General features: G+C 36.3%; 1 protein-coding gene across 3 annotated transcripts in view; it reads right to left on the bottom strand.

Annotated features, from left to right (window-relative positions):
• Positions 1 to 4,404: 4,404 nt before the first annotated feature.
• Positions 4,405 to 23,833, bottom strand: part of zap70 (zeta chain of T cell receptor associated protein kinase 70) — a 43,174-nt gene continuing 23,745 nt past the window's right edge. For all 3 annotated transcript variants that reach the window (XM_030131353.1, XM_030131355.1, XM_030131354.1), the window contains exons 3-13: positions 21,689 to 21,849; positions 20,182 to 20,320; positions 20,011 to 20,092; positions 17,216 to 17,238; positions 17,095 to 17,128; positions 14,850 to 15,054; positions 12,059 to 12,265; positions 9,382 to 9,574; positions 7,891 to 8,031; positions 7,691 to 7,803; positions 4,405 to 4,878 (exon numbers count right to left, since the gene is read on the bottom strand). In XM_030131353.1, coding sequence (XP_029987213.1) covers positions 4,755 to 4,878; positions 7,691 to 7,803; positions 7,891 to 8,031; positions 9,382 to 9,574; positions 12,059 to 12,265; positions 14,850 to 15,054; positions 17,095 to 17,128; positions 17,216 to 17,238; positions 20,011 to 20,092; positions 20,182 to 20,320; positions 21,689 to 21,849 — 1,422 coding nt within the window. In that variant the 3' untranslated portion in view covers positions 4,405 to 4,754. The remainder of the gene's footprint in view (positions 4,879 to 7,690; positions 7,804 to 7,890; positions 8,032 to 9,381; positions 9,575 to 12,058; positions 12,266 to 14,849; positions 15,055 to 17,094; positions 17,129 to 17,215; positions 17,239 to 20,010; positions 20,093 to 20,181; positions 20,321 to 21,688; positions 21,850 to 23,833) is intronic.

Raw genomic sequence — 23,833 nt, 5'->3', positions numbered from 1 at the left:
GTTGTTTGGTAGCTTGGATGGATCCATGTCCAGTCCAGCTGTCTTTAATTCCACCTTCTATTCCACAGTTTTCCGGGTCTCGCTGTAGTTACCGCTATACTCCGCCATGTTGAGCCGGTTTGTTTTTGCCGCTCAGTCTGACTGAGAGGGGCGTGGCCTGGGGGGAAATGACGGATGTGCATTCCCTCTATAGTGAAAGACAGGAAATAAAGGACCCACCTGAAGTTTAGGAAGTAGTGGGGCTGTGCATAGAGTCCATTACACTGAGATAATAACAATCATTTTAGTTCAGGTTCCACAACTGGAAGATTCATACAAACACATCATTCTTAAGTCTCTTTTTCTGCGTTTCCACTACGTGGTATCAGCTCTTCTCGACTCGGCCTTTTTGCGTTTCCATTATGAAAAAGGACCTGGAATCTGGTACCTGGTACTAGGTTTTTGGTATCACCTCCGCTGAGGTTCCAGGACTGGGGACCAGATACTAAAACATGATGTAAACATTGCAGACCACTGATTGGTCGGGGAGTTGTCTCTGTGACCCGCCACTTTACAAAAAACAGATGCAGAAGTTGACAGTAAACATGTTGGTACACCATGGTTTGTCGAGGAGGTTCAGATGTAAAAATTCTGCATGAGCTTGACGAGGCAACACACAACGAACGAGTTTATCAGCGACTCTGAGCAGACGACACGGAAGTAACGCGCCGCATCGCTATGACCTCCAGGTACTGTAAAGTGGGTAGTATCCTGGAATGGAAACGGTTTCCAGGAATAGGACTGGGTACCCCAGTCGAGTCGAGCTGAGCTGGTTCCACGTAGTGGAAATGCAACATTTGTGACCTTGGCATTAGCGCTCTTTCCTTGAAAATGACAACATCCGGTCTCAGAAAAGGCAAGGCAAATTTATTTGTATAGCACAATTCATACACAGTGCTTTACAAAACTGGAAAAGAGACAGGTTAAAAACCAACAAGTACACTTAAAACATAATCAATAAAACATAAATAATAATCACTTAAAATTAAGTAAAAGAGAAAAGTGCAGATAGAACCCTTTCAGTTGTTCTATGCACAGTTGAACAGCTGTTTTCAGCCTGGACTGAAACACCGTCACAGTTCAGGTCTGTCACATCATCAGGAAGACTGTTCCAGAGTTTAGCTGCATAGAACTGAAACACAGCTGCACCGGTTTAGTCCTGACACCAGCAGAAGACCAGTCCATGAGGTTCTCAGGGTCCGAGATGGTTCATATGAGACCAACATAGAGATGTACTTTAGTGCTGGACCATGGAGAGAAAAAAAAAAAGCTGTTTTTGGTTCATTGTTTTCATTTCTGTCAGGTAGTAACTTTCTTTTTTGTTATTAGAGAAAACTAAAATCAATCTGTTTTTTAAATTTGGTTCATTTGTTTTGACACTGAAAAAGAATTTTCTTTTAAAACTGAAATTAAAACTGAATTTCAAGGCATTTTTAGATGCCTTGAAATTCAGTTTTAATTCCTCTATTTTAAGATGAAAATCAATTAACCACTAGTTTTTCTTTTGTTTCTGGAAAGAAAATCCAATTTCCAAAAGACACACTAACCCTAAAGATATGATGACAGGATTAATTAATATTATTGTTGTTCAGATTACTGTAAATTTTTTCATTGAGGTCACTGGTCGATTTTTTAAAATAAAATGTCAAGAATTATAAGCTATATTGATTAAAAAAAAAAAAAAAAAGATTTTGATTTAGTCTCCAGATATTTTATTCAGCAAAGAAAACATAAAACATTATAATTAATAAACAAAAATCAGAATATTTAGACTTTTTTCATGAAAAAGTTGTTTAATCGGTTGTTATTACAGCTGCCAATTCAGTGTTTCATTTACTTTTTTTTTGAGTACATAGTAGTTTTAGTTTTGCAGTAATGACCAGTTTTATGTTAGATTTAGGTTAAATGACCCACATGTATCTACTACAAATGAGGTAATTTAAGGTTATTTAAGAAAATCACAGAAGTCCTTTACCTTTAAAACAAACAGCTTTAATAATTGCCAAGTTTTTGACAAATATTTTGATATGAGTCACAATTTTAAACAGTTATTTTTGCTTTTCATTTTGATTGAAAAACCAATAATGCAGATGTTTGTTGCATGTGTAGGATGTCATCTCTGCAGGGCCACAGTACTTTCTAATGCCCAGTATTTGGTGTCAGGTTTTATTTTGAAGGGACACTCTTGGTCTTCCTGTCCTGTGTGTCCTCTCAGCTGCTGGAGGACTCATCTGATGTGATGCAGAACGGCAGGGGGTTATTTCATAACATCACAGTCATAGTGCATCACATCACACTTTCACTATAAGAACAAGCACATGGGAGGTGTTTCATCACATACTAGAACGGATGCATCGTCTTGGACTTGACTGGGTTAGCTGAGCAGACATTTGACCCATAAAGACCCAAACACACACTGGCATCATCTACTGATGTAAAATATTGAATACCTGTTGATCCACTAATCCTGTTAATATGTGGGAAAAACTGGTGTAAAATAGTTTCTCATCTTTTTATGGTCATCAGATATGACCCATTTGGCATGTTGTAGAAGATAATGGTGTTTCCATGGTAACTACAGAGTCTCTAAACATCCAAATAATTCATATGTGATGACCATGAAAAGATGACAAACTGTATTTTACAGCAATTATTTACATGTATTGATAGGATTAGTCCAGTGTTTTTCAACCTTGGGGTCGGGACCCCACGTGGGGTCACCTGGAATTCACATGGGGTCTCCTGGAATTTCTAGTAATTGATTAAAAAAAAAATAAAAATACTAATAAAAAACATATGGTGAGTTGAGAGAGACAATCACAATATATAAAAGACATGACACACTGAAGCTGAAACTGCAGCACTGTGGTTCTGTTTCTGTGTCAAATGTTCATTGTGGTCAGTTTCAGATGCTGCAGCTCTTTCATAATTCATAGTTTCAGTTCGTGTTTGTTCAGTATTAATTTTCCTCCTTGTGAATCACAGCTGGACTGACTGGACATATTCTGACCAAGGAAAATCACATTCTCCCTTTGTGCAGTAATCTACACCTGGATTTACTGCCTCTGTCCACAATAATAGACATTATACAGACTAAATTAGGTCTAAAATTAATGTTTATTAGCAACATAGTATTGCAAACTATTACATGATCAAAAACAAATTAATTCAGCAAAAAAAAAGTCTGTGTTTTGAATGTCTGGGATTGCAAGAAGTTTGTGATGTTAAAATGGGGTCATGAGTCAAAAAAGGTTGGGAACCACTGGTTTAGTGAATCAATAAATGTTAAACAGTTTCCACCAGTAGATGGTTTTGGTCACCAGTGGCTGTTTGGGTCTTTATGGGTGAAAGTCTCTTTTTACATGTCGTTTTTATCTTGTTGCCTTTTACATTTAAAAAAAAATCTTTTTGTCTTTTATGACATTTATATTTTGTGTCATCATTTATATAATTTCCTCTTCTGTCGGTTACATTGTTTTCAGCCTGTGTCTTTTATTTAATTTTCAACTTTTGTCTTGTTGCATGTTTTGCATTATTTTCATCTTATTTCCTCTTTTTGCTTCTTTTCCATTGTTTTCAAATTATTTTATCTTGTATCTTTTAAATAATGTTCAATTTGTTTTGTATTTCAGATCATTTTCATTCATTCATCTTTTTATTTCATTATTTTCATTGTCCATCTTTCACATGTTCTTGTCCATAAACTCTTCAACTGATATTATTTTATGTGAAATAAAATGAGCTCCCATATCCCATTGTTGTTATCTATTCTACTGACAATAAAACAGACCTTACATTTTATGTTAGATTTTAAAAGTAACTTAATTGTTAAAAAAAAAAAAAAAAATTCTAACAAGTCTAACTACAGAAGCGTATCGCATTCACACTAAAAAATAAATTTCGGCTCTGTTTTTCCAAACTAACGAGATAATTATCTTAAATTACAAGAAAAAATAAGTAAAAAAAAAATTCGGCTCTGTTTTTCTGAATTAACGAGATGCTGTTTTCTGAAAAAATAAAAAGTCAGCTCTGTTTTTACGAGATAATTATCTTATTAACTCAGAAAAACAGCCGAATTTTTTTAAACTTATTTTTTCTCGGAATTATGAGATAATTATCTTCTTAATTCGGAAAAACTGAGCCAAATTTTATTTTTTGTGTGAATACAATACGCTTCTGTATCTAACCCATCTTAATCTTTACTTTGCAGTGTTATTTTCCATTTAAATAAATAAAAAACCATCAACAACCACAGTCACTGCAGACACTATTTAAGTTTTTAACTGACTATGTGTGATATTTCATTGTAAGCAACTCTACGTCTGAAACTTTCTCCGTAAATGTAAAAGAAAATGACACTTTTCTCAACATTCTTTCATTTATTTGGCTTAAAAACAATAAACTGCTTTAGGTGGTGCCAGAATCCATCAGAAAACAACGTGCACATGTCATTCATACTCACATAATCCTACAAACGTCAGAATATATATAACATAACTGGGACAGACAAGGGGTTTGTTCGTACATGACTGAGACGCTCAAGTCTAATTTACAAATGCACATTTATTGTCGCCGAGGCCCGTTGGGTCGTGTCCATACTGTAGTCGGAGCTGGTCAGTGTGCACCGGTCATAAAAAGCTCTTTGTTCGGTCTGTTTAGTGGCCGGTTGAAAGGCGGCTTTGTGAAAGCAGGGACAGAATGGGCCTTGTTTCTGACTACTTGACAGGCTCAGCGGCGGCGGCGGCAGCAGATCCCTCAGGCTTGGCCTTGTTGGATATGGAGTAATGGTACAACCTCATGGACTCCTCAACCTTCTTGAAATCAGGACGGTCCTCGTGTCTGAGGAAGGAGAGGACACAACGGAGCGTGATCAACGGGAGAACATGTCACAAGACTTTTAGAGGGACTCTCACAAACGTAGATGAATAAACAGTAAAAGAAGCAGTGAGATCCGAACAAGGTAGAAGACACGATCAGATGGAAGAAGACAGAAGTTGGAACAGGAGTGGAGAAGAAAGCTTTGAAATGTTCTGCTCCCACAACCTACACAAGGAGATTAAACTGCAGAAAAAGGAGATTAAACTGCAGAAAAAGGAGATTAAACTGCAGAAACTGGTCTCTTTAAATCAGGGGTGTCAAACACACAGCCCGCGGGCCAAATCCGGTCCTCCATGGGTTCCACTCTGGCCCACGGATGAAAGTGCAGAAGTTACACTGAAGATATTAACAGTCAAGGTTGTCAAAATCCTTTTAGTTCAGGTTCCACATACAGACCAATGTGATCTCCAGTAAAATAAAGTAATACCCTTTTAAGGGAGTGATATTTTGCTTTTTTAAATAGAATACTTGATTTTCAAACATTTCCCTGTGGTCTCCATAAACTGTAAATGCTCTGCTTGGCTCTGAATTCTTCATTCATTCAACTCCACAGGTCCATCTTCAACCCTATTTCTGAGTAGTGACACTAGAAAGGTGGTTTGGAGCGCTGGCCCTTTAAATGCAAATGAGCCACTTCAGGCCCCGCCCCCTCCAGGTTGTTGGCTGTGCTGCTCTGTCCCGTTCAACCAAAAACTGAACATTTTAGGTAATCGACTCCTAGTTTGGCACCACATGTTCCAGTGTTGGATCCGGAAATACAACGTTAAAATACCAAGGAATCAGAAGTGCACAGACGATTGTGTATTGGTGTGAGTCATGAAATGGTAGTGCTAAACAAAAACCAACGAGCAGCTTTGGTAATATGTGCCATTATCTGTGAGGAATCAAAAAAGAAGAAAAGACGACCACGTGTTTGGTGCAGGAACTGGTTGTCCAGACGTGGACAGTATGGGCTGTCAGTCCTACAGCAAAGGGAACTAGAGGGAAGATGCAAAAGCTAAACTGCACTAGACCAATAGCCAGCTACTGTTAGCTTAGCATTAGCTTACAGTAGCTATTATTGTATTGGCGCATGCACAGTGTAAGAATCTGAGGCCCATGGGCTCGTGGCAGTGCTTTGACAGTGCCATACCCTCACGAGGAGCGAGCAGGATTTCAAACAGCTCTGTTTTCCTTGCAAACACACGGTTGCTGGTGGTGAGGTGTTCATGTCTTCTCCTTAGCCCATGTCCACTGCATCAAACACCACACACCATCAGAGGTACATCTGGACCCAGCCCAGAAAGAGTCGCACCAGTGAGAAATCGTCTCTAAAATCACACAGTGTATGGACGCCTTTACGTTCCTTCTTAGTGCAGCTCTTGGTTTCATGATCAGATCTTTCCTGGTTTTTGTCTTCATTTTGTGATTGTGAACCTTGTGCTCCTACATGATTAGTAAACTAACTGAAACTGAGGCTAACCTAGTTTTACAAATACGGGGAACTGGAGAATAAAGCTACGACAGAGTATTAGGACCACAGAAGAAAAGAAAAACACTGGGCACTACCAGAAGAAAGAAAAAAAAAAAAAGGAGATAAAACACATAATTTTATGAGAATAAAGTCGAATACAAAAAGAATTGCAATGTTATGAGAATAAAGTCATAGTTATAAAAAAAAAAAATCATAATTTAACAAAAATGTCATTTGTTTATGAGATTAAAGTCGTCATATTCCGACAATAAAGTCATAATATTAGCAGAATGCAGTGGTGCCCTGCTGGTCCACAGCAGTAGTATCTGTGTTGGATAAAGGACTGGATTTGAACTGGACTCAGTAAATCTGCTCAGTCCCAGTAGATCCTGCATATATTCACTGGGGTCAGTCCACAGTCCACTGGAAATTACCTTTGGATCAGCTGGTTCTGGGCCCTAGTTTTGAAGCCTTTGGATCAGCTGGTTCTGGGCCCTAGTTTTGAAGCCTTTGGATCAGCTGGTTCTGGGCCCTAGTTTTGGACCCTTTGGATCAGCTGGTTCTGGGCCCTAGTTTTGGAGCCTTTGGACCAGCTGGTTCTGGGCCCTAGTTTTGGAGCCTTTGGATCAGCTGGTTCTGGGCCCTAGTTTTGGAGCCTTTGGATCAGCTGGTTCTGGGCCCTAGTTTTGGAGCCTTTGGACCAGCTGGTTCTGGGCCCTAGTTTTGGAGCCTTTGGATCAGCTGGTTCTGGGCCCTAGTTTTAGAGCCTTTGGACCAGCTGGTTCTGGGCCCTAGTTTTGGACCCTTGTTGTCAGTCCTGATGAAACCATGTATATTTGTTTCAGGTCCAAATAGCACTGATCCCCTCCCCCTTGGATCAGGTCCGGATCCTCCATTTGGGTCCACATGTCAGTGTTCATGGACCACTTGTTCTTTGGTAGCTCGTACAGATCCATGTCCAGTCCAACTGTCCTTCATTTCATTTCAGATTTCCCATGGTCCTTTGCTCTGGCTGTGTTTACTGCTATACTCCGTCATGTTGAGCAGGTTGGTTTAAGACACTCAGTCTGACTGAGAGGGGCGTGGCCTGGGGGGGAGTAACAGATGTGCATCCCCTCTATTCTTATTGGAGACGTTATTCATACATAATAAACAGATCCGGACGGTTGTTTTGAGAGGATTTGGACCGTACTGAACGGGCATGCAACCACTCTGTTCTATTTTGTCACAGTTTCTGATTTTCTGGTTTTATGCTTTTCTGTAATTGTAAATAATGAGACTATAAACTGCTTTTCGTTTGTTAACACATGAGTTTCTTACTTGAACGTCCAGCATTCGGTCATCACAGCGTACACTCGTTCTGGACACGCTGCTGGACGTTCCATACGGTTTCCACTTTCAATCCAACGTATGACTTCTGGTCCTTTCATTTTCTGGACAAAATGAGGAAAAGGAATGATTAAAACCTCCCCACTGTAGGGTATATGATGTTTTTTGAGTTTTTTTTTTTTTTTTTGTACCTTGTAAGGTTTCCCTCCGTATGAAAACGCCTCCCACATGGTGATGCCATAACTCCACACATCACTTTTACTGGAGAATTTGTGGAAGTTTATGCATTCAGGAGCGTACCACTTCAGAGGCCATTTACCTGCAGTACGAGCCTGAAAAACACAACATATACAACAACTTTAACACCATCAGTTAGGCTGGAAATAACTATAAGATACCACAAGTAAAACTGTCAGGACTAATATTGGAGAAATGTAAATATTACAAGTCTCGTTTTGCTAAATGGTGTCTCATAATAGTGCGGACAATAAGATGCAATGAAAAAATAATGGACAAAATAGTTATCAAAATGAAGAAAAATGAGCAAAATAACAAACTAAATGAATAAATAAGAAAAGAAATGAGCAAAAAAGTGAACAAGACTGAACAGAAATGAAGAGAAATAATCAATAAAATGAACAAAAATGAAAAAATACAAAAAATTATACGGTAAATGAACAAAATGATAATGAAAATGAACAAAAAACCAGACAAAGAACAGACTCAAAATTAACAAAAATGACCTAAATAATTAGTAAAATGAACAAAATGAGCAAAAACAAACAAAACAATCTCTAAAAATAATAAAATGAACAAAAATGACCTAAATAATTAGTAAAATGAACAATATGATGATCAAAATTAACAGCATTAGCAAAACACAATCAAAATAATCACCAAAAATACTAAACAAAATAAACAAAAAAATGCCAAAAATAACAAATCAATCAACTGAATAATTAGTAAGATAAAAAAATAACTAAATAGTGAACAAAATGAATAAAAAAGAAAAGTAATGAAAAAAACAAAACAAAATAATTGGCAATATGAACAAAACTGAAGTAACTAGAAGCACTCGGAGAGCGCAGACCTCCGCCAAGGCTGATCAGTGGCCCCCCCCCCGTGGGCTCCCCCACCCCCGATCACCACCAAAATTTAATCATTTCTTCCTTATCCCATTTCCAACAAACCCTGAAAATTTCATCAAAATCTGTCCATAACTTTTTGAGTTATGTTGCACACTAACGGACAGACAAACAGACAGACAAACCCTGGCAAAAACATAACCTCCTTGGCGAAGGTAAATATTAGTAAAATGAACAAAACGATCATCAAAATGCAAAAAAAAAAAAAGGAAAAGTAAACAAAAAGAACAAAGATAAAACACATGACGAATTACAATAGATATATATTTTTCTTGAGTCTTCCATTTCCTGCCTCTGATCTATGAGGAAAATATTAATGGATGAATAAAACCAGTTGAATATTTGCATTAATGCTCATGTCTTCTCCAGATGTGGGTCAATAAAGCAGAACAAGAACATCAGCTGAATATTTACTGAAGTTATAAAGTTAAAGATACAAAAACATATTATGGACTGAGTCAAGTGTGCGAAGTTAATTATTCCTCGAAAATCCTCCATTCCAGCCTGACCCTCAGCCTGCGTTGGTCTGGTCTTTACCTTGTAGTAGCTGTCGTCGGCTCCCAGAGCTTTGGAAAGTCCGAAGTCACTGATTTTAGCGAACTGTTGGTTGACCAGCAGGACGTTACGAGCTGCTAAGTCTCTGTGCACAAAGTTCTTCTCCTCCAGATATTTCATCCCCATGGAGACCTGGTGCATCAGGTTCACGATGTTTTCCACAGTCACAGTGTCTCTGCAGGGACGAGAAGGAGCACGGACACAGAAAATAAAGATGTCCACGACATACGGGTTTGGTTTTAAGTACAAAAAAGGAAAGAGAGGTTCTTAATCTCAATGGGATCTTTTTCCTGGTTACATAAAGGTTAAATAAATAAAATAAAAATAAATCTAACGACATAACCCAGAGTAAAAGAAAGAAAAAGAAAATGGATTGATTTGACACATTTAAGTCAGAGATTTTTTTACATTTCCACAGGATTCTGTTGCTGTTTTGAGATAATATCGAATATGTAAATAAGGTTTAACCCATAATAACCCATAAGTTTTTACTTGTACTTTTTTCTGTCTGGTTTGCAATTGCACAATTAGCTTATTTATTTATTTATTTATTTATTTATGCTCTCTTTTTTTTTTTTTAATCTCTTTCTCTTCTTCTCTCCCTCTTGTTTTATCCTTTTATCTTATTCTTACTTTAGGAAAGTTCATGTATTTTTAGAATGTAAGCCCTGTTTTATGTGTTTGGCTGAAGCCATTCGATCTGAGCAGACCTTCCTGTATCTGTCATGTTTAATGTTTTTCTTTCAGTATATTATGACTTTGTAATCTAGTGATGTTTGTTCTGCTGGTCGTTTGTCCAGGACAACAGATGAAATTAGCTTCTCTGCTAAATCTGGTGCATGCATCTTGTTCTTTGTAACTAATGCCAATACACACTGTCCTGGAACTAAATCAATAAATACAAATACTAATAACGACCCAAACATGCACTATGAACCAAAACCCTCTCCCAGTCTAAACAGTTTAATACCTGCTGATCCACTAATTCTGTCAGTCCATGTAAATAACTGCTGCAAAATACAGGACCTAAAATGATTTTGACATCCTTGATTGTTAATATATCCAGTGTAATTTTTGCATTTCACAAATTCATCCTAGGGGCCAGATTGGAGCCTGTGGCAGGCCGGTTTGGCCCCTATACTACAACCTACATCACATATAAAATGTACACATTTACCTTCAGCCACAGGTGAAATGTAAAAGTAGTGTTTACACTATTTAACGCATAAAGACCCAAACATCCACCAGTGACTAAAACCATTTACTGATGTAAACCGTGTAATACCTGTGAACCACTAATTCTATCAATACATGTAAATAATTGTTGCAAAATACAGTTGTTCATCTTTTCATGGTCATCAGATATGACCCATTTGGACGTTCACAGGCTCCATAGTTACCATGGAAACATCGTCATCTTCTACAACACTGATTCACCAGTAAAACCCATGGAGTTGGATCAATGCCAGTGGATGGACACACTGGGGTTATGTTCAGCTAATGATATCTTTGCTGAAAAAGTCTGTTTTTCTTCAGTTTTCTTTGTTTTGGATATAATAACCCTAAACTTTAATCTGAGCTTTTATAAACATGTACATGATCAGTGAATTAAATATAAGAAAATATTTGGTTTTCACTGAAAATCCACAAAATACAGAATACTGTTTATTACAATAAATGATAATAAATCTCTCAAAAAAACGTTAAATAGAGAGAAAAATTAATTTGGGTTCTACCACAAAAGTCACACTGGGTCTATGTGGATTAATGATACCAAGTTAAAAAAAAGTTGTAAAAAATGTCCATATTTTTCCTACACTGCAGCAATTTATAATGAGTTACTGATACCATTAATGAAAAACTTGGGAGAAACATTTAGTATTACATACACTTAGTATTATTGAGTACATTTATGTCTATTGAAAAATTATTAAACTGTGGTAAAATTATTGAAGTAAATCCAACTGAATGTTAGCTTTAGTAGATGTAACATCTTACACTGACTCAGAACTTGGACTAAACTTATTGAAAACAAACTGTATCAAAAGAATAATCAACAAAATGTACATTAATGAACAAGATAATCATCATTATGATTTAAAATTAAACAAACTGAACAAAATAATGAATGAAATTAGTGAAAATAATCATGAAAAAAAACCTTGATGAACAAATACTTGAGAAATTAATAAAAATGGTCAATAAAAGTTAATGTAAAAACAAAAAAAATCATAAAATTAACCTAATGATGATAAAAAATTTCCCAAAAATCAACAAAATGACCAAAAATGAAAAAAAAAAAAAAAAAAAAAAATTAATTAAAACCATTGCGCTAAAATCAATTCAATTTTGTGATATAAATATATTATTACCTTTTTTTTGGCAAATGTTTCTGTCATTTTAATATAGTTTTCTTGTGATATTGTATATTATATTATGTACTGTTTTGGTTCTAGTACATTTATAGTCTGCATTCTGTACTGTACCTTAAACTTTGGCTTTGATTTAACATTTTAATTAATATTTTATAACTTTTTCACAAAAAGGAAAATGTCTGATGATGAAAAGTGAGTTTGTGTTGATTTGTTGGGTTTATTTCTCTGTATGTTCATCTTTTATCTCTGATCATATGTTTGTTTTTTCCTGAACTCAGACTCACCTATTTGTGGACAGGAACTTGTTGAGCGGTCCGGCAGACGCCATCTCCATGACCAGCATCAGGTTCTCGGCGTTGCACAAACCCAGCATCCGGACGATGAAGGGGTTGTCGAGCTGATGCATGATCTCCGCCTCCCGCATCATCTCCTCCTTCACCAACTTCTCATTGTCGCTCTTCAGCACTTTGATGGCCACGTCAATCTGACCTCTGAGGAAACAATAAAACACATAAACGATGAACAAAACATAAAGAAACAGTATCAGGAAAGACAACAAAAAAAAGGATCAAAATGAACAAATAGAGCAAAATAACACATGGAATAGTGAATAAAGTTAATAAAAAAGAAGAAAAATTAACAAAAATAAAGAAAAAGAGCCAAAAGAATGAACAAAACGAAGAAAAAAGAAGAAAAATTAAGAATAGTGAACAAAATAATATAGTAAAATGAACAAAAAGATCATTAAAATGAACAAAAACAAACAAAAACTTGTCAAAAAAAAATTAACATAATCAACAAAGTGGTCGAAACAAGTAAAAAAATCAACAAAATTATCAACAAGATAGAAACAAGAAAAGCACTCGGAGAGCGCAGATCTGTGCCCCCCCGCCCCCATCACCACCAAAATTTAATCATTTCTTTCTTGTGCCAGTATCAACGTTTCCTGAAAATTTCATGAAAATTCGTCCATAACTTTTTGAGTTATCCTGCTAACAAACGAACAAACAAACAAACAAACACACACACAAACAAACAAACACACAAACAAACAAACACGCAAACACACAAACAAACAAACACGCAAACAAACAAACACACACAAAAACAAACACACAAACAAACAAACACGCAAACACACAAACAAACAAACACGCAAACACACAAACAAACAAACACGCAAACAAACAAACAAACACACACAAACAAACAAACAAACACATAAAGCAAAGCGATCACAATACCTCCTGGCGGAGGTAATAATGGAAATCAGAAAACCCAGCCTTAACTCTAATCACTAATGAACAAAAGAGACGAACTGAAACACCAACAGAAACAAAAAATAATTAAAGGTCCTGTATTCTGCACATGTCACTTTGTGACAGTTTTCTTACAGTAGTGTGTGTTGCAGTTCCTCATTATGAGGCTGGAATGTGAAAACTGTCTGTTTCCTCCTGCCTTGCTACACCACATGTTGTGAAAATGCTCAAACGGCCCAGTTTGAGTTGGCTCCGTTTATGACGACATAAGAGGATTTAGCTCCTCCCCCTGACTGTGGCCCCACCCTGGCAAAACGAGCCCCGCCCTGGCATAGTAGCTCTTGGACAACAAACATGGCGAAGGCGAGACACGCAGGTTGTGGTGTTGTTGGCTGCACACACCAACACCAAAGTTTAGTTTTGCTCCCCACTTCTGAGCCTCTCCGTAAAAAGTGTCTGGATTCTGTCTGTGATGCTCATGGACCAAACAACATTCCCAAACACCTGTATGTGTGTGCCTGGCATTTCACGGACCAGTGTTTTTCAAACATGGGCCCATACAGCTGCGGCTTAGCACAAAGACTCCGAATCCAGAAGGACGCAGTACCAACGCTTCGTGACCCAAGTCCAAGTGTGGGAGATGTAAGTTCTACTCATTTTTTTGTATCTTTACTGCATAACCCTACATTACGGAGAAGCTGGTGGTTGTTGATGTGTACGTCTAACGTTAGCATGGCAGCTAACATAGCTCGGTTACTGCTGCTAACGTTTGCGTCCACGTTAACATGCACGAGCTGATAATATCCAGAGACATTGAACAGAACTACTGTGAACACGGGCCTTTTGTGGTTAGCATCAGTACAGTTAGCATCAGGCTTGTTAGCAGCTGCCTGCATTAGTGGCGGCAGGCGGCTTTCCGTGTCAGGTCCACGAACCCGACACAACACCGCCGTTTTCCGTCGGGGCTCAGTCACGCCTCAAGGCAAAGAAAGCCAGTGTTTGGAAAGACGTTCTGTCTGAGACATGTGTATGATGGCTTCACACTCAACATTAGCGCGTAGTAACGCTAGCGGAAGCCGCGTCCTCTCCCAGAGAGGGGAGGGGGAGTGGGCGTGGACAGATGCGTTCATTTGCATACCCGGAAGTAGGCGCAGAAACAGCCTGTTCTGAGGAGGGCTGGGGAGAGGGACTGTTTCCACCGCTGAAACTCCGAAAAAAGGATGATTTTGGGGCGAACAAACTTAAATACTATGTTTTTGGGCTTCTGAGACCTATATGACGTGACTGAAAAATAGCAAAATACGGGACCTTTAAAAAAAAAAAAAAAAAGAAAAGGCTAAATAATCAATAAAAAAAATCATCAAAATGAATGAAATGAACAAAATAATTAAGATTAAAATGAACAAAAAATTAACCAAACAAGGATCAATATTTTACAAAAATTAACAAAATAATCAAAAAAATGAACAAAATTCAACAAAATAATCAGTAAAATGAACAAAATGATTATCAAAATAAACAAAATTGAAAAAAACATCAAAATAATGAACATAATGAAGAAAAATGAACTAAATAATCAATAAAATGAACACAATCATGAAAATAAAGAGTACTGAAAAAAACACCAAAATAATCAGCAAAATAATGAACATAATGAAGACAAACGAACTAAATCATTAATAAACTGAACAAAATGATGATCAAAATGAGTAAAAATGAGACAAAATGAGTGAAAATGAACATAATTTCCGGAGACTCTCCCCTGGTGTGACAGATTATTACAGCGCTGTAAAACATGTAGTGATGTTGTTCTTACGAGTCGCTCTTCAACACGCCCTTCTTGACGCAGCCGAAGTTTCCTGATCCCAGCTCCACCTCGTCCATCAGGAGGTTGGTCCTTTTGATGTTGAACTTCCTCACCTCGTTGGGGTTGTGATAGGGGTTGAACCCGTCACAGTCCATGGGCAGAACGTCACGACCTGCAGGAACCACAGTTTCCGGCTTCGCAGTCGCTCCCGGGGCTTAAAAAAATAAAAATAAAATAAAAATCACAGAACTAAAAGAAAATATTCACTCCAATATCTCTCATTTTACAATAACCTGTTATGTTTGATCAGTCAACATTAACCCATAAAGACCCAGAGCTACTTCTGTGGTAGTTCCCAAAGGAATTTTTCTCTATATTTGACCTTTCTGAAGTGATTTATCACCATTTGCTCTGTTATTATTCACTGTATTTTGCATTTTAAAGTGAAAATCAGGTGCTTTCCTGTATTTAATTTACTGATTATGTAGATGTTCATTAAAGCTCAGATTTAAGTTTAGGGTGATTATATAAAAAACAGACAAAACTGAAGAAAAAGATACATTTTTCTGCAAAATCTCTCATAAACTGAACATAAACCCAGTGTGTCCATCCACTGTTATTGATGTAACTCCATGGGTTTTACTGGGGAATCAGTGTTATAGAAGATGACGGTGTTTCCATGGTAACTATGGAGCCTCTGAACATCCAAATGGGTCATATCTGATGACCATGAAAAGATGATGAACTGTATTTTACACCAATTATTTCAATTTTGGATCAGTAGTTAAAAAGTTTAGATCAGTAGATGGTTTTAGTCACTGGTTGGTGGTTAAATATTTGAGGATAAATGGTATATTTTGCTGAAAATGTCCCTTTTTCATCTGTTTTTTGATTTTATTTACGTGCAGTGATAGGATTAGTGGATCTAAGGGTATTAAACAGTTTACACCAGTAGATGGTTTTGGTCACTGGTGGATGTTTGGGTCTTTATGGGTTAATATATTGATTATGTGTATTCATATTTTTTCATAAATTAGTAGGACTCCATTTTCCTCATTCAGAAACATTGTAATAAACACCTGAATAACTTAAAACCGCAACACAAAATACAGAATACTGTTTATTACAATAAATGATAATAAATCACTTAAAGCACGTTAAATAGAGAGAAAAATCATTTGGGTTCTACCACAAAAGTCACACTGGGTCTATATGGATTATGATGCCAAGTTAAAAAAGTTGTAAAAATGCCCATATTTTATCTACACTGCAGCAGTTTATCATGAGTTACTGATATCGTTATTGAAAAACTTATGAGACATTATTAAATCAAGAAGAAATCATTAAATTATGTCAAAAATACACTTAGTATTATTGAGTAGATTTATGTCTACTGAAAAATGATCAAACTGTGGTAAAATTATTGAAGTAAATCCAACTGAATGTTAGCTTTAGTAGATGTAACATCTTAAAATGACTCAGGACTTGGACTAAACTTATTTAAACAAACTGTATCAAAAGAATCATCAATAAAATGTACATTAATGAACAAGATAATAATTAACATAATTAAAAATTAAACAAACTGAACAAAATGATGAATAAAATTAGTGAAAATAATCACAAAAATAAACCTTGATGAACAAATACTTGAGAAATGAACAAAAATGATCAATAAAAATTCATGTAAAACTTATGAGACATTATTAAATCAAGAAGAAATCATTAAATTATGTCAAAAATGTTTATTTCATAATTCCGTCTAATTAAATTCCACATAATGATCCATAGATAAACCAAAACAACCTACAGTACTTATTGGATGGTTATTGGATATTTCTTGTTATAAATAAAAACGCACCTTGTACACCTCATACAAAAAACAACCCAGATTTTTGTACATTACTGTTTGTAGAATAAAGATGTGAAAGTTGCATAAAAATTTTTATAATTTTCTATTTGGTCCCAAAAGAAACTGAAGTTTAATTCCATAGTGAGGTGTTTTTGTCTGTGTGTGTAAAAGGACAAGTACAGTGGAGTATTTTATTCATATCTTAGTATTTTCTATTTTAATTTACACATTTGTGTTGTTCTGTGGACCTTATAATGAGTTATTTTCAGCCATGTTTCATCGGTACATTTCACATTTAACTGAAAAGCATCTGTGTGTGTGTAAATGCATAGAAAAACAGCTGTACGAGCATCAGCGGAGGTGTTTGAGGTGGTGTCAGAGGTTGTACTTCTGCTGACTCACCTCGAGGGGGCGGTGTGTATCCATTTGTCCGCCTCTGAAAAAAGTGACATCAGTGTGAGTTTCAGAGAATGAACCTGAAGCTGATGAGAAACATGCAGGAGATGATCGGGTCAATACTCACTGGTACAGGAAGATTTGGTGTCTCTGAAAAGAAATATTTGTAGTAAATATTTAAAGTGCACATAAATATTAAAGTTTATATTAAAAAAAAAAGGCTGATTATACAAATCTGATCGTGTGTGAGGTGACTAAAAAGTGTCTGTGAATGGTTTGTATGGATGTTTTGTGTTATTGTAAGAACATATAGAAAAAAAAGTGTGTTAACAAAGCAAAAGAAAAGGAATTCATTTATTTTTTAGTTTGTAAAAAGGAGGTGGGAGTCTATAAGTTATACTTCTTCCTACTCCTTTTCGAGTAGAGGTGTGAGAAAATATCGGTTCTACAATATATCGCAATATTTCATTTCGCAATACTGTATCATTATTAAAAAGTCCTGTATGGATATTTTTTAGGTATTTATTCAAATGCAGATATTGTGGAGGTTCATTTTACTTTTTTGTTTTTCTTTTTTGTTTATATTTTATTTATCAATATTAGGGCTGGGCAAGTTAACACGTTATTACCGCGTTAACGCATTCATTAAATAATGCCAACAATTTTTTGTTTCTCTCCCGTTAATGCTGTGTTATTCTAACTCCTATTCTTCTGCTTGTGTGCGTGTAGCGATTAGCTGCAAATAGACAACAGGTTTACCAAGAAAAGACAGACGCCCAAAACTTGTGTCCAAATCTGTTCCTGTAGACCAGGGCTGTCAAACTCATTTTAGTTCAGGGGCCACATTCAGCCTAATATGATCTAAAGTGGGCCGGACCAGTTAAATAATATAAATAACAGGTTAACGACTTATAAATAATGTCAACTCCAAAGTTTTCTCTATGTTTTTGAGTGAAAAAGCAAAATTCCGTAATGAAAATGTTTACATCTATGAACTGTACTTGAACATAACATGAACAAATATGAACCTGAAAATTCTGAAGAAAATTAAGTACAATTTTAACAATATTACACCTCAGTTTATCATTTATACATGTGCATCACAACTTACAGATCACAGTGGATTTACAAATGCACAAAATATTTGATAACAGGCAGAATATTGGTACAATTCTGCATACATCTCTTAAGACATTTCATATTGTTCATATTTGTTCAGGTTATTTGCATTTTTTGTAAAAACATTTAACATAAAAATATATTAAAAATTATTATAAATATTTAACATAAAACATAAAAACATTTTTGTTAAAACAAAGACAAAAATTAGTGTTTTTCATTATTTATAGGTTGTCATGATTGTATTTTACTGGTCTGACCCACTTCAGATTGAACTGACCTAAAATAATTTTCACATTCTTGATTGTTAACATCTTCATAATAATATTTGCATTTCACAAATTCATCCGAGGGGCTGGATTAGACCCTTTGGTGGGCCGGTTTTGGCCCCCGGGCCGCATGTTTGACACCTGTCCTGTAGACTCACTGTAAAACTGACACATACAAACAAAATATGTCTGAGTTCTGTTCACTGCCTTAGTACATTTACATGGCATTAGACATTTAAATGAATGGGAAAAAGACCACTAGCTTGATGCTAACTGGAATGGGAAAATCCATAGACACGCTAACGATTAGCATTTACAGATTAATTTAAGATTTACAACGTCTTTTTATCCAGCAACAAAGGTTCACATCAGAGATATTTGATACTATTCATTCTGACAACAACTGAACAGAAAATACTCACAGACAAATGTTTTTGGGGCCAAACAAACGGAGTGAAAGAAACGTGTCTGTTAGTTCCTTCTTATGTCTGAACTGACTACGGGAACACCGCAAGGACAAAACATGCCACTTATTCCCACCACTAGAGGGCCCCGTTTGTTTACTTTGAACAACTGAACATCACATATTATTGGGCTTATTAGTATTAGTACTGATTAGTGGGACTAAGACTCCTGTCAATCACTCACAACCGTAAATAAACATGTGTGGACATAAACATGTGTAACAGTAGCGGTCTGTTCCGTGGACATTTTCATTTTAAGTGTCTTCAGATGGTGGGGGTGAGAAGGACACAGGTGTTTGGAAGCACTGACATGTGCAATTATTTTTATCACTGGAGTACTGCAGTCTGAAATATCACTGAAAGGAAATACACGCTGTTGATGCCGGCAACCCCCCAATATAACTATGCGATTAATTGTGATTAATCGCAGAAATCCACACGATTAATTGCGATTAAAATTTTTAATCGCTGCCCAGCACTAATTATTATTTAACACTCTTTTGTTAAATGTTCGTTCCTTTGTTGGGATTGAACTCAAATCCTGTTCTGATGTTAGTTGTGAACTAACAGAATCTGAACATTTGAACAGGATCTGAAACTGGAATGTCTGTCAAACAGAATTTCAGTTTGAACACAGGAACATTTTGTGATAAAGCATTAGATCCTGTTCTGATCCAATAAAAATGTGTTTAGTTTTTGTGCATATTTCTGGTGTAGTTCCATTCTTCCAGGTAATAATCTTTTAAAAAAGAAACAAAAACAATTTAAAAATTGCCGTTTAACAGTATATTGATATATTGTGATATATTGTGATAAATCGTATCATGATCCTAATATTGTGATTTGTATCGGCAGATCCTTGCCGATACACAGCCCTATTTTCGAACACTGAAAAATTTTGTTTGACCTTATATGGTTCTTTGTTATCTGATAATTTTATGTGTGCGAAATAAACCTAAACTAACTAACTAAAGATAGAAGAAAAAAAATACAATGAATAAAAACATGTAAAGTTCACAAACATGACCTGATTATGTGTAGAAATGACAAAAGGTATAAGCTGTTATTACTTTGAGGAGCTTTGCTGTGTACGCAGGCTTCACTGAGAACCGTGACCAGGCCGTCTGGTTTCATCTTCAGGTATTCCACCAGCTGATGGCATTAAGACAAAGGTCAAAGGTCAAAGGTTCAAACAGGAAACAACCATGAAACCATCTGATGGAACACGATTCAGAACCGACCTGCCAGACTGTGTCAAACTTGGTTCCTTCAGGCATGGAGTATTTTCCAGATTTGTCCTGGAGGATCTGATAGTGGTAAACTGTTTTTCCATACATCATGGACAGAGCGAAGGTCCCAGTCTCCTCTCTGTCTCGGATTCTAAGGAACACAAAACAGCGCCGAGTTGTTAAAGCAGTGTTTTTCAACCCTGGGGTCGAGACCCTCCATGGGGTCGCCTGGAATTTCTAATAATTGATTTAAAAAAAAAAAAAATTACTAATGAAAATCTATGGTGAGTTGACAGAGACAATCCCAATCCATAAAAGACAAACTGTGGTTGTGAAACTGCAGCACTGTGCTTCTGTTTCTGTGTCAAATGTTCACTGTGGTCAGTTTCAGATGCTGCAGCTCTTTCATAATTCATAGTTTCAGTTCTTGTTTGTTCAGTATTAATTGTCCTCCTTGTAAATCACAGCTGGACTGACTGGACAGATCCTGAGCCTTTGTGCAGTAATCTACACCTGGATTTACTGCCTCTGTCCATAATAATAGACATTATATAGAATAAATGTGCTCTAAAATGAACATTTATATGCAACAGAATATAACAAATTTTTACATGATCAAAAACAAATTAATTTTAGCAAAAAAAGGGCTCCCTCTGATGAAACACTGGAGAATCTAGATAAGAAACTATTAAAAGACATAAAAGCATTGATTAAAAGAATCTAAATGTAAGACATGTATATAAATATAATATAAATATTAAATGTTAAAATGATAAAACAGAAGCACTGGTTAAAAGGATCTTAAGATGTTGAAAAATACATCCTAGGATGCTCTGCCTTAGATCATTGGGTGTTTGGGGTCTTTCAGCATCAGACGCCCCCCCTCAGGTGACCCAGCCAGGGCTGATCAGGTCCTGGCTGGTGTCCCTGCAGCCTTGACCCTCTGATCGCTCCTCCTGATCCATAGCCATCTGGAGGCTCTTTCTGCAGCCTCCATGGTGTTCTTTATGGCTTTCCTCTTATAAAAATCTAACTATAAAACATCAGAGTGGATAAAACAGAGGCATTAGTTAAAAGCCACATTAAAGAGGTGGGTCTTGAGCCTGGTTTTAAAAATGTCTCCATTCTCTGCGGCCCTCAGGTTCCCTTCAGCCTGTTCCATAGGCCAGGAGCAGAAGGCTGAAAAGCTGCCTCGCCATGAGTTTTTGTGTTCGCTTTTGGAACAAGTAAAATATAGTGGATGGATAGTTTATAAAAGTAAGTACTTTCAGAATTTAATGGTGTTTTTTTGCACTAAAACAAAGACATAAATTGTCCGTTGTCATTATTTATAGGTTATTCTGCTATTATTTGACTGGTCCGGCTCACTGCAGATGAAATCACACTGAATGTGGAACCTGAAAGAACATGAGTTTGAGGGCCCTGTTCTGTGGTGATGAAAACACAGCGGTTCTGATTTCTTCCTCCTCCATCCTACACCTTTTAGTACAAGTGCATGAGCGTCATCTGAGCCACGTACAGGAACTTTCCGTCTGGTTGAACTCCGGTGTAAAGCCTTCGCTCACCCTCCTGCCGGGTGATTTTTCCGTGATACCAGGCCATCTTTTCATGGGCTGTGGTGGCGATGAGCTTCTCCAGCTGAGGAGCCTGGCTGATGATGGCCTGTTCCATGGCTTCTCCCTGAGCACAGACACAAACATCCGACATCAGCTTCTGTCAGACTGGATTCATGCAGTTAACTGATGTGGAAGTGGGTCACATTTAGCAGACACAGCTCATCTGTCTCAGCTCGTTCACCCACGTAGGCTGTGAAAATCAAGTGTGGTGTTTGAGGTGTCACTGCACACTTTGTCTGGGCGTTTGTAGCTGCACGAAGCTGAGGTAGATGGAGCCCAGCTGATGACAAGGTTATTATCGTTAACGAAAACCAACGGAATAACGAAAACTAGAATTGTAAAAACATGTTCGTTAACTGAAATTAATAAAAACTATAATTAAAAGGCAAAAACGATAACTAACTGAAACTGTATTATGTGCAAAACAAAACTAACTAAAACGTATAAGAATTATGGATAAAGTTCCCTTCATTTTCATCTTTGTCAAAGTCGGATTGATATGAAATCAATTTATTTCCCTCAAGCAATTTTCTCTGCTGGCACCATGTGATATTTAATGCTCCGTCACTTGTGTTCACTTGTGGTTTCCAGTCGTCTTCTGGTCCCCACTCTACCTGGAAACATGGAGACTAAAGCAGCAGAGTCCTGTCTGGGATTGATTTGAATACGACAGCAAAGAAGGTAAAAGGTATAAAAACAACTAAAACTAAACTAAAACTAAGCATTTAGAAAATAACGAAAACAAATAAAAACTAACATAACCTGCTCTAAAAACTAATTAAAACTAACTCAATTAGAAAAAAAAGTCAAAACTAAATAAAACTAAACTATAATGAAAAATCCAAAACTATTATAATCTTGGTTGATGATCCTGCATATTTCATTTGTTTTTTGGGGTTTTTTTTTGTTGTTGTTGCTTTTTTTTTTTTTTGCTTGTTTGTTTTTAAATGGACTCCTGAGTCTGGAAGTATCCTCCTGAGAACCAGGAAACGTACAGGTTTTTTCTTTTTTTTTTCTTTTCTTTTCTTTCTTTTTTTTTAACATTAAATTGCCTTTATTGGAAACAGTTTTTTCAGATGCATTTAAAAAAAAAAAAATGCAATGTCCTTTGCAGGGGACAGCGTTTTTGTTTTGTTTTGTTTTTGTTCTTTTTTAATAAAGCTGTGAAACTCTTGTCCCCTACAGAGGACAAAAATGCATTGCTGGGTCTCAGGAGGATAAAGATGATGATGATGATGATGAAGATGATGACATAATGGTACATTTACATTTTTACATAATATACAATACAAAAGCTTTCACTGCAAATTCATCATTAATTCCACTTCCTACACGTTGAGCTCAGACTGAACTTAATCTGATTCTATAATAATGCTCATTTTTATCAGATAATATTATTCTACAAATCTCCTCCTTTTTCCTAATTGAAAAATCTAAAATCTCTGGATGAACAAATATTATTCAACTGAAAAGTTTCTCTGCTGAACAAAATGTTTCTTTCTCTCATCAAGGCTTTATGTTTCCACACGACACTTCGACGTTACAGAAGTCCATGTCTAAGTTCTTAACTTTAATAATTATACAATAATGTTTCCACTTTAACACCTCATACTATGATTAAAGAGAAGTAGAACTATGACAGTTAATGGACACACTAGTTTTCAGAATCAGAATCAGCTTTATTGGCCAAGTATGTGAACACATACAAGGAATTTGGCTTCAGTTTTTACTTTGCTCACGACATGAACCCAGAACAACATGTGGACCAAGACATAATATAGACAAACAGTCCACTGGAGACAAAGACAACAGTGGATTTATAATGGAACATGTACAGAGTGCAAATTGGAGTTTTTATACAGTGAGTGGATGTGTGGATGTGGTCTATTAAAAATATATGTTTATGTGTATATTATTTACAATGGGTTTTATATTGTAATATGCATAGAAAGTGCAAATTGAAGTATTTATACAGTGAGTGGATGTGTGAGTCCGGACTATTAAAAATATATGTTTATGTAGATATTATTGTAGTGCAAATAGTAGTA

The sequence above is a fragment of the Sphaeramia orbicularis genome, chromosome 4, assembly GCF_902148855.1.
Source record: "Sphaeramia orbicularis chromosome 4, fSphaOr1.1, whole genome shotgun sequence".
NCBI classification, from domain to species: Eukaryota; Metazoa; Chordata; class Actinopteri; order Kurtiformes; family Apogonidae; genus Sphaeramia; species Sphaeramia orbicularis.
The sequence above is the reverse complement of the archived record's forward strand: the minus strand, read 5'-3'. Positions and strand labels throughout refer to the sequence as shown.